The sequence below is a fragment of the Neodiprion fabricii genome, chromosome 4 (genome assembly GCF_021155785.1).
Source record: "Neodiprion fabricii isolate iyNeoFabr1 chromosome 4, iyNeoFabr1.1, whole genome shotgun sequence".
Classification (NCBI taxonomy): Eukaryota; Metazoa; Arthropoda; class Insecta; order Hymenoptera; family Diprionidae; genus Neodiprion; species Neodiprion fabricii.
This window is the reverse complement of record NC_060242.1, coordinates 21,994,883-22,006,991: the sequence shown is the minus strand read 5'-3', so window position 1 is coordinate 22,006,991 and position 12,109 is coordinate 21,994,883. Positions and strand designations below refer to the sequence as shown.

The 12,109-nt window shown below is 37.7% G+C and overlaps 1 protein-coding gene across 6 annotated transcripts in view; it reads right to left on the bottom strand.

Moving 5' to 3' along the window:
- LOC124179503 (carbonic anhydrase-related protein 10) overlaps positions 1–12,109 on the bottom strand; it is a 90,424-nt gene that overhangs the window by 21,593 nt on the left and 56,722 nt on the right. For 5 of the 6 annotated variants that reach the window (XM_046563955.1, XM_046563958.1, XM_046563957.1 and 2 more), the window contains 2 exons: positions 8,507–8,643; positions 115–306 (listed from right to left, as the gene is read on the bottom strand). In XM_046563955.1, coding sequence (XP_046419911.1) covers positions 115–306; positions 8,507–8,643 — 329 coding nt within the window. The remainder of the gene's footprint in view (positions 1–114; positions 307–8,506; positions 8,644–12,109) is intronic. The other variant, XM_046563960.1, reaches the window with a different exon arrangement.

Sequence of the window (12,109 nt, the reverse complement as noted above, 5' to 3'; positions counted from 1 at the left end):
CGACTCATCGATGCCGACAATGAGTCCCCTCTCTTGATCCGGCCACGTGCCTGTGCGGACTGAATGCACGTAGCTGATTCGAGGTTCGACTAATAATACAGCGACTCGACTTACCTCGGCAGGAAAAGCGTAGTTGTTGACGCGATGCTCGGAGCCGTGGTTATTGTCGAGTGCGTAGTGAATATAAATCTCCTCGAATTGATAATGATACGCCAGCGGTCCCCCCGTTATGTTAACTCGGACCTTCGCCTCACGGTCGGCTCTGAACACCAGCGACTGACCCGTGTTGTGCAGGTGACCGGAAACCTGCGAACAGAAACAATGCGACAAGTCGTTTAACAGTGTTATTAATCCCAACACGTCGTCATCGGTGGCTATTATTTTCCTCACTGTGGAACGACAGTCAGGAATTTATTTGGCAAGGAAGGAGAAACTTTTCCTTACTTTACAGATCTAGATGAGAGTCATCGTTCGAAGATGGTGAATGTAGATCGGATCTTCTGTACCTAGTGGATTTTTTAATATTTACCTTCTTTTCATCCAAGGTTAGAATTCTTCCACAGACTTATTGTGTGAATACGTTAATTTTCTAAACGTTTAATGTGCGACAGCGTTTGGTAATCAAGCTAACAAAAAGTATTAATTACCAATTCACCAAGCTTCTGAAATCTGACCAGTATAATAATACGTGATCAGTGTTCTTTCTCTCTCCCCCCCCCCCCCCCCCCCCTATTACCGGTACTTTATGACTCCAACAAAAATGATAAAACCCTCATTTTTCGGACAACATTCTGCAAATCACACGTCACTACTACAACGTATCAACACCTCGAAATGAGCCAAAAATTACAAAAATAAAAAAATCACGACGATGTAATAACTTAAGATTCGATTAATGCCTTTTTACTATCTGCAAAAAGAAAAAACCGTTTACAGAAGAAGAGTGTGGATAAAAATGGCTAGAGAGAAAAAAAAAGAAAAAAAAGAAAAAAATGGTGTGTCTATCCGGAGTGACGAGGAAGAAGGAAACAAAGAGCGAGAGATAAAAAAAAAAGAAAATGCCGGTCTTCCAAGATCCGTGTTGTAATAATTCAGCTGTGATAACGAGACGTCGCTAATTTGTCTTACATGACGGGAATTAGGTGACAGCGACGTTGACGTATTCGGAACAATCATCAGGCCCCGATTTACAGAGATGGCGGCAGATGTAAGGTGAGGGGGATTAATTGGTCTGCAAGTGTGACTTGCTTACAGTTAATGACTGTTCACCGTCCAGATGAAATAACGAGTGATGATCGGTTCCCGGTCGCGCAGATAGAGTGAGAACATTTATATGCTATTCATTTCTACCGGTGAGGCGTGTTAGCTAGTTGGCTTTATTACCGTACCGTAAAAAGATGCAGATGCCAATGATAGACTTCGGATGCCAGAGGTCAGACCATACACGTTTTCATTGAAACTATAATTCGATTCTTTTATTGCAGTTCCGAATCACTTTTCTTTCACTCATGCAATCCTTTTACCATATTTTTATTTGCGTATTATTTTCGTTACACATATTACAGCGCAGCGGCTGAATTCCGTTCCGGTAAAATCATGCCGATCGTAAAACTGCACTTTTTTATTACCTTCGCGTTTTCGAACATTGGAATTATTCTGACGGTATTTATTTTTTGTGCAATTCAAGATTTTTTTCCTCTTCTTTATGTTTGTCGTGAAAACTGTGTTCCCTGATTGCTTGTTTACTCCACGAATTAACTTTTTTTTTTTTTTTTTTTTTTACCAATATGCACATCGACAAATGGCTTGCAACGAAGGATGAATAAAAACAATAAAATACGAAAGTCTGAAGAGTCAAGATGGAAATATTATCATATACGTATACGTTATACGATTAAGAGTTTCAACTTAACGATGAATTGAAAATCAATAAATAGCAAATGTCAGCAATATATTATGTATATCCGTATGCACGTATAAAAATTATTAGAATTGACTATGACGGTTTGACAGTTATTATCGAATTCAATATTCAAATGGCAAGGCAATGAAATAAAATACGATGTGGTAAGAAAAAAATATATAAATTATACGTATAATATAAACAAACGTCATCCGTTCTCTGGTGATTAAAAATATCGAATGATTATATTGAACTTCGCTTCAAGTACGTACGATTTATACTGTTTTATATCGGCACAAACTGCAAATCATATCGAGAGTTGGTTTTTACGTCATATTTTTCTCTGTGTCTGTACTTTTTACACAATACGAATCTGTTATTATTTTTAATCCTTTTTTATTATAACTTATCATACATGTATATTGTATATCTACCTATGTTGTAAATTACTATTGAACACGGATGTGGACATAACCGTTAAAAAAAATTATGAAAATATTGGTATCTTATGTGAAATATTCTCACCTATCCGAATATGTTATTCATTTCTGGATAACTGTTCGCAATCAATCTTAAAAACACGTTTTTCGGCAGAAAAAGAAACCGGTGTTTTCAGGGGCCACTAAAATTTATCTTACTTTGGATTTTCTCAGCGAGGAACTCAAATTTTCAGAGTGGAATGGCCGTAGAATTTCACGTGAGCTACGTTCAACTGATAAAGGTCTGTAAATAATACATAGTCTCTTTTTGGAATTCGTTTTTTTTTTACTTCTTTGAATTCTGGACCATTAGATGCATTTACCGGCAGTTCACGAGTCGACTGCATATATTCGGAACTACGCGAACATATTCGGAAAGGTGAGAATTTTTTACACAAGATACCAATTTTTTCCTCATTTTTTTTTTATCCCGATAACGATACGAAAACAATTCGAGTTTAAACCACAATTAGGTAGAAACGATAGTTTGACACGGCATTTCTCGCGAACGGTAAGACCTAGAAGGTTCGAACTTGGTCAACTTTTCAATCTCAGTACAAATTACAGAGGTAAAAATTTCAGACAAATCGATTTTTTCACGTCTCGTTCACGTGTTGATAATTGGTGGACTTCCCACATGCAGTTATCATTCAAGTATTCTCTTTTTCTACGATGAATAAGAATCGTAACTTCAGATATTTTCATAATTATATGTATGACATAATGAAATGCTAATCGAGTCGCGATTTCTTCGCCTTGTCTTATCTTATTATTATTATTATTATTATTGTTGTTGTTATTATTATTACTACATTTTTCTTTAAATGGCTCGTGAGTATAGTCTTAAAATTCTTCCCACTTCTGACATTTATATAATTAGAGGTTACATAGTCGACTTCAAGGTGCGCGGTTTAATGATATTATACTCATTAGATATACGGCTAGTCATTCGTATAGATTATACATTATAGATACATGCAAACGTATATAGATTTTTATTATACACTCTCTCCGGAATCCCGAAGAATGCAAAGAAAAAAATAAATAAATAAGAAAAAAAAAAACAATCAAAATATAACAACTATTCGTAGGACCGATGCCGCGACGCCACAATTAACATAAATGAATAAACATGCGACGTTTTTTCTTGGCTGTTTTAATTTTTTTTTTTTTTCACCTGTGTCTGTTCACCGACAGAAGGCTAAACTGTCGACGCCTTTAACGGTCATTAGAGACGGTCGTATGAATCAAAATATCAATTACAATTAATAGTGTTCGTTGTGACGGAAAAAAGACAAAGAGACTATCGAATGAAAAAAGATCGTGATTATCTTTACGAGCGGCATTTGTCCAGTTCATTTATCAAAACAGTGTTGCAATACTTTTTTTTTTGCGTTTGCGTTTGTAACAACTTCTGGTTTTTTTTCTTGTTAACTACTCATTTTTTGCTTCAATGGCTTTGTAATTGTTGCGTAAATCGTAAAGCCGCGCGGATCTTGCATAAATTTAACAGAAAAAAATCTCAGTCATATGATTAATTAATTAGGCATACAAGACGCGCGTTGTAGGTATAATAATTTCCAATATGCATCATCGACATGAGAAAACGCGGCGAGCGCAAAAGTTCTTATCTTGTTCGATGTAAACTTCGTACATTTTTTACAGTTTTTTGGCTCAGACTTCTTTACCCGGGACAAAGAACAAGATGAAGATTGAAAAAAAAAAAAAAACTTTCTAGTTTACATGCTTCGCGTATGGGGAAAAAAAAGTGCAGAAGAAGAAGAAGGGAAAGAATTGAGAAAAAGAGAGCGACAGAGCGAGAGAGAGAGAGAGGGATTAAATTTGTTATGGGTGGCTATGTATACACGGAAATGGCAAAAGTTCTGAAACTACATTGAAGGTAAAAGAAAAAGTGGGGAAAAAAATATGAAAAAAAAAAAAAAATAGCGTGAATATAAAGAGACGAAATAAAAAATTAAATAATGTGCGTATAGACGGAAATGGAACGAAGAAAATCTGCACACGGCTTATGTACAGAGAGTTTGGCACGGATTGCGATGGCTTTATCCCTCCTCCTCTTCCTCCTCTTCCTCCTCTTCCTTCTCCTCCTTCTACTCCAGCCCCAGCTGACATTATAACAGCGTGACATTTTTTCATTCCCGGAACGGGGCTGAATATTATCAGGCGTGGTGCCGCACACGCGACTCCAATTTACGGGCGACAAACGCTATTCGGATACTCTGGTGTATACATTCCATACATACGATACAGGTATATACATATATTACACTGTACATTATTGTCAAGTAATCCGTGGTGCGAAAAACATTCAATTTTCATCGATTCTCACTTTACACAAGCGCTGCTGTTCGGCATTATATTATTCGAATCGAAAAAGGTTATAAAGATTGACGATTAATTTTTAAATTTTCTCAAAATCAGGATTCAATTTTTTAAGAACTGTAATACAGGCAAAGGTTAGATTTTAAATAATTCTTCGAGGAAATCAATCCCGTTTACGAATGTTAGACTTTTGATTTACGTAAATTTTCGGATCACTCTGGACTTGTGATCGAATTTTTTAAAACTTTTCTAAAGATCGAAAATTGATTTTTCAAATAATCCAGCTCAAAATATACAATCTTCTCAGTTTCTTCCCACGTCATATGTACGTGAAATAAATTTCAAACAATCTGTGCTCTGTTTAATAATTTTCACACTGCAATTGGCTCAAAATTAATCTTCACGGCAGATAAATCAAATCTTCTTAATCCCCCATTCGCCCGACAAATTTCGAGTTTTCGTATATATATTTCCCTCTAAATTCCTATTCTTTGTCTTTTTCGAAATGTACTCCTCCGCAGGGAGTGAAGAGAACCGGCGGTATATAGAAGGTCGAACAGGAACACGGTTAAAGGGAAAAGGGAAAAGGGAAAAGGGGGCGAGCAGCTCGAGGGGCGAAAGACATACGTTCGACTCGTTCTATTGTTTAATTTAAGTGCCAAAGTTTTCAACCGGGTTAAATGGCGTATAAATTCGCAAAATGATCGGGGGATAAAGCCGAAGGTACTGTATATCCAGAGGGTGGCGTGATGACGTCAGCCTAGACCTCAGAGAGTCCACTCGTAATAACAACCCACCCCCGAAGAAAAAACCAAAAGGAAGCTGAAGAAGAAACGTTTTTTCCTCGCCTTGAAACCAATGATATCACACAAATATTCACACCGGAAATTTCCTTCGAAACTCGCCGTCCGACGCATTTTTAATCGCTGTACGTATTCAGAACGCATCTTCGTTTGCCTGTCTTTTGGCGATGTGTGATGAGTTTCACAGAAAACTCCCGGTATTTAATATCATTACGTACGTTCGATTGGTTAATAGAGGTATGCAACGATTTTAGAAATCAATTGTGTTCGCGTGTGTGTGTCTGTTAAAATTTTCATCCTCTGTATGTATAAGTTTTACATGTATACGTATAAGTTGTATTATTATATTACAATCTTAAAAATCTGTTGCACCCAAGCGGCTTCGACGCGAAGCGGAGCGGCGGAAAGTTCGCTAATTCGATAACGAAGTTATTAATTATGAGACCGCCTATTTAGCGTCTAATGTACATATATACCGTATATATGTACGTCTATATACGCATATATATGTATAATCTATATATACATATACAACTATATATGGGTATATATGTATATATACACACACTCTTCGCTGAACACTAATTTTCCATTATGGAAACATTTATTCATCACCTTAAACCGCGTGGCGGGCTGGCTTGCAGCTGACTTCAACCACTTCTTCTTCTTCTTCTTCTTCTTCTTCTTCTTCTTAGCGAAACGTGTATATATAACTTATAAACGGTACAGTTTATATACCTGTATATAAAGTTAAAAACGTGTCCATCTTGAGTGAAGAATTTCCCAGACTGAGAGATCAGAGTTATTTCAACCTGAATTCGATTTTTCGTAATTGTTTCTATTTGTTTTTATTATGTCAATCCTATTTTCTAGATCACAGGGGCAGTTTCGTAAACTAGGCAAGAAAAAAAGAATAAAAGAAGTCGAAGAAACGAGGCTGATGGTGTAATCGACGAATGTATCAGAAATTCCATGTCAAATATACCATGCTAAGATCAATGTGTGTACCTATGCATATGCGCGTAATGATGTATTTTGTATATTGTTACGTACATGATATGCGTTTGTAGGGAGGAAGGGGGAAAACTTTCTGTTAGGGCAGAGCAAGTTGTAGGTGAATTCGAGAGACCGAAAAGCCTCGTTGAAATTCTATTGTCAACGGTTTATCACCCTGCAACCCCCTGCCGCGAGTTAACAGGGATCCATCCACTCCGCTTCCCCTTCTTCTTCCCATACTCCACCACCAACGACTCTGCATCTTCCCCCATTCAACGTTTACACGTTTAACGTGTTATAATATTATACCTATACGCATTGTTCGTTATCGCCGAAGCAGCAGCAACAACAACATCAATTCCCATCCCAGAAACTCAGGGGAAACTCATCACGTAAAAGTTTTCATAGCTTGTGCTGCAGTGTTTTTTACACGCGAATCACGTATTATCGATCAATGTAAATTTTTACGGTGAGAGTCGTTTTTTTTTTTTTTTTGTCTTTCTCCTCATATTTTCCGTAATTCGGAAAATCATCGAGATTACGGGATAAAAATTACGAATGCAGTATGTTGGGTTGCCTACCACTGAAGGGAACAAATATCGGTAATACAGAGCTACCGAGTTATCGATAGGTTCTTGCGAGTGAGCTGGAACTGCCCATGCTTCTAAGTTGTGTGGATTTGGCCAAGCTGTTGCTACGTTGTTTATAACACGTGCTGAAGAGTTCAGTGATCGCGTCCCAGAGTCACGTTAAAGCGATAAAATGACCTGACTTGACTATGTCTCAGTAGATCTGTTTTACCGATATTTGTTCCCCTTAGGGGTGGGCAATCCAAAATTAGAGCGTTGTATACTTGGAAACAATCGATATACGGGCGTAATTTATTGTTTCTTCCGTTTTAATTTTTTTTTTTTTTAATCAAAATCCGTATAAGTGTCGTTGTATGATAGTGTGTGCACGCGCGCGCGTGCGCGTGTGTGTGTGTGTGTATTTTTACCCGTACTAGTATACGAAAATCGGCAAAAATTTCGTAGGTGAAATGATTGCGAGAAAAAAAAAACATCATTGTGTACACATGATAACTCCGGTGAACATTTCGATAACATTCGTATACATTTTTTTGTCCTTTTCTTCCAATGCGTAAGTCATCGATCGAGAAAAAATAACAAAAAAAAAAAAACGAAAGAGATGTTGTAATTTTCTTTTTTTCGATTGTGTTATGAAAATTCGAATAATGACCTTCGAAATTATGCATTTTTGTCGAAATTCATCTTTTTTTGTTACAATGGATGTTGGGTTTTCTACAGAACCGAACCGAGAGTAAATGTTCGCAACCATTCGGCGAAAAAAAGAGCCAAAAAACTACAAAAAGGGAAAAAACACTAAACCAAATACCGATCCAATTTAAAATTGGCAGGAGGAAGAGGAAGAAGAAGAAGAAAAAAAAAGGTAAATTTTCAGCGCGCGCCTCCACTCTTAAAAATGAGAAAGAACGACGAGAGTAGAGAAGAAAAGAAAAAGAGATAGAGAAGAGAAAACGAAGAAATTGACTTGGAAACAAGATGGAAGCAAAACGGCGATGGAAAAGAAGTATAAAAGCGAAGAAGTAACGACGATCGGGGGAAAGATAACAGGGGTTGGGGGGGGGGGGGGGTAGGGGTGGAGGTATAAGGCAGCCGCGAATCTTTCACCCCGAAAGGAGCCTAGGGGTGTATTCGGTCAGGGTTCGAACTGGCTTATATAGCGGCGATCGATTCGCTTTATTTAATCAGGTCCAAAGGGAGGAAGGAAGGAAGAACGGACGGCGGGCAGAAAGGCGGGGGTCGGATTCCGGTGTGGGCTTGCAGATCGATCTAGGAGCGACGTGTCGCGCCGCGAGGACGAAGAGAAGGAGGAGGAGGAGGAGGAGAAGGGAGAAGAGGGAGTCGGTCAGGCCAGGACGAAGGATAAATGAAAGGTAGAGCTATAATTTCCGGGCTCACCTTGTGCTTGTCAACGTGCAACGGACGCAGGTGAGGGTCGAACAGCAATTTGTCCGGCTCCACGTTTATCGGGCTCTGCCTTCGCCCTTTGCTGCACAGCGACCATTGCGGGTTTATCAGGCCCCAGAACGACGGACCTGAAACAGTCAAGTGCACCCTTAGCTCAAAGCAGCCCTTTTTACCGGTGGCCGTATACATTTGCGGGGAAAACCGAAAAGTTTGCTTTCAAATCGACAGAATTTATCAACGTACGCTTTTTTTTTTTTTTTTTAAGAACAATACTGTACAGTATAGAATCAAATTCTTATTCATCTTAAGAAACGTAATATCTTGTTTACACTCTTATTCATAATTTAACATAAATAAATCGGTTTTACCTTTCAATGTTATACATAATATTTACGCCTTATCAACCGTTACATTTTGTATTTTAAAATTAAATGTTGATTGTTTTGGAGGACAATCTATATGCACGATAGATATCTTCATTAAATCTTGAATATGGTTTTTTTTTTGTTTTATTATTCTGATGACATCTGTGATGAAAATGCTTTTATCAAACGAAAGGAACAGGCTGTTTTTCCTGCGTCGAAAACATTTTCGCTTCAGATTGAACAAAGGGATTCGAAAAAGGTGCATATTACTATTGTAATAAATAAGACATAGTTTTTTCTTGTGAGTGGAAGTTCTTATTTTTGGGGAACAACGTGTCGAGTGACAATATCGAATTCCGTACTCAAAACATCCTCTCAAATCATCTACTTGTTCAAGTGGTATTTGACAATTTTGAAATTCAAGAAAATAGAAAAGTCGAAGTAACAAAATGCTATGTAATTATTCTTACGATTCTACACAACGACTTTCGGAATTTTCAAAATCTACAAACTGTATTTTATTGTTTTCGAAAATTCGTCAAAGATGTGTAATAATTCTACTCTTTCACCGCATTTTTTAATTTCTTTTTCCAAAGATACACAATTCACGTTAAGAGGGGAAAAAAAAGAAGAATCGATCGATTGCATTACTGATGCGTAATTTTTTCAATTTCGAAACTTTTCTTACCTCCCGCTTTCTTTACCATCAAATTGAGAAAATATTCTCTCAATAAAGTTCGGTTAGATCAACCTAACTATTATCTTTGCACATTATCAACTCAGCGGTTTCATCTTACCAACTTTGCAATCAATTATATTATCTTCTCTCAATACGCACTTTAACATACTTCATACAAGAACTGGGGCCTGAATATAGAATGCAGAAAATAAAGAAATTGAGGAAAAAAAGTTATGATAATAATCTTTCTGTCGCTCCCCCGATTCTCGGTTCCCGCGGTTTGATTCCCTAAGGAACCGAGCATACACGGGTATGAATAACGGTGGAGAAACTTTTCGAAATCCACATACATACATACATATTATATACATGTATACATATGTGTGCGTATGTATATGTTCGGGATTTGTACAAGGGTATACATCAAATATCAGTTTTGCCCGGCGAAACCGCGGCTGGAATGTGAAATTTTTATAATCCAGCACGCGAGTCGAACTCTCGAAACTCTGGCAAAAATATAAAGGAACCTTGTGGAAAAAAGGAAAGAAGAAAAGAAAGAAATAAGGGAAGAAAAAATACACTTTTCACTTTTCGCGAAGGCTAATTCCCTCCTCGGACACACCTGGGGGACCTGGTTCCCTTTCTTCGGCGTCTAGTTCCCGCTGCCACGGTCTCGTAATGTTTTAATCAGATTTCGGGGGAAGAAAAACATCGAAAGGGCGAGCGGTTGATTCTTCAGTTCAGCCCAGGAAAAGTTCTCTGCATTCACTTCGTTCGCCGAGCAACGCGCGGCATATAAGAACGAGGCTATGGATTATTGCCGAGGCAATCTTCCCGGATCCTTATTCTATAGTATACATATACCCACGGTTATACCCGGTCCGTTCATTTATTCACTCGTTCACTTATTGATAAATATTATACTTTACACTCGGGAATCGAACCGAATTATGAGAGTGCGGGAAAAAAAAAAATAGAACCAAATATAAGAAACAAGGTATATACATACAGAGCGAATTGCTAACGACAGAATGGTCAGTCATCTGCTACACTTTAATGCGCATGCGCTATAATCCGAGAGCAGTTGTTTGCCAGGGTGACCAACCGTCATAAATTTAGACGACAGTTCGCCGCGATATCTGTAACCTAAAAAATATTGACAGCTGTCTGTGTTGAGCGCAACTGCCAGCGACAATTGTCAAAAGTTTCGAGGTTACGTTCATGACGGTTGGTCACCCTGACAAAACAACTGCTCTTGGATTGTAGCGCGCGTGCGCATTTAACTGTAAAGGAAGAGGATCCCCGTTCTATCGTTAGCAATTCATTCTGTATATAATGAGTATGCGCGAAAAATTGGCACGATTTTATACGTCGCCGAGATTTGAAAAGGCTGACATTAATTTGTAGAATATTATATATGACGGAAAAGGGATGCGAAAAGATTGCGCAAGATGGATGTCAGGGGTTAATTTCATTGGAGCTGAGAAGCGAGTTTTCAGACGAGAGTGGGATTTGATTATTTTGCACTACGGGTGGCAGAGAAGGGGGAAAATCTCTTTCCGACTTTTTTCTATTATTTCCCCATCATTTGTCGCTATCAATCGATTAGCCATCCCGAGGCGAATAAGAATCTCGACGTTTTCACCCGGCTCGGCGTCATCAATATCCTCATTCATTATTGTCTTGACAGGGCGGCGAGGGTCCGTCACTCCCGTTTTCACTCTACTCTCTTCTTCTTCTTCTTCTTCTTCTTCTTACTTTTTTTTATTCTTCTTCTACTCTCGGCGTCCCGTTATAAATTTCTCCCTATCGTTGTAAAGATTCACAGGAATTTTCTATAACATATCCGATAAAATGCGTTTTTTTTTTTTACCTTCATGTATACATCCTCGAACATTTGTATGGACACAAAATATCCAAAGAGGAAATGACGATATTCCGGAATTGGGACGCGGAATTTTGTAATGCGTATCGAGCAGAGAAATCAAAAGCGATTGTATGATATCCTTTCTTCTGTTGAATTAAAATTAAAATATTAGACACAAATACGACAGGCTTAAAACTACAACAACGTGACCTGATACGTACTTATACATTACAAAACCTTTAAAATTCAATTCCTCGTAACATTTGCATATATCTTTTGTGGATGATACATAAAAAATGTTAACTAATTATTTTGCGTTTCTTTATGTTAGACACATATTAAACAAAAATTCTAAATGGACAGACCGAATTTTGACAGCGTGACGATATGAACGAATCATGTAATTCTTAAAGGAGGTTGGTTACCGAATATGGCTACTATGTTTTATCGATTTTATTACAATATGTGACGTCCCATTAATTTGAGCACTTATCAAATAATATAAAATAACAGATCCGTAAATCGAGACCTCATGTCAAATCACTTGAAAATTATCAAAAAAGTCTAGAATATAATTCGTCCGATTTCACTCAAAGATGGCTAATTCGATGTTTCCATTTGCCGATGATAACCAATTCGTTTCAATATTACGAAATTAAATAACCACTGATACCAAGACAATG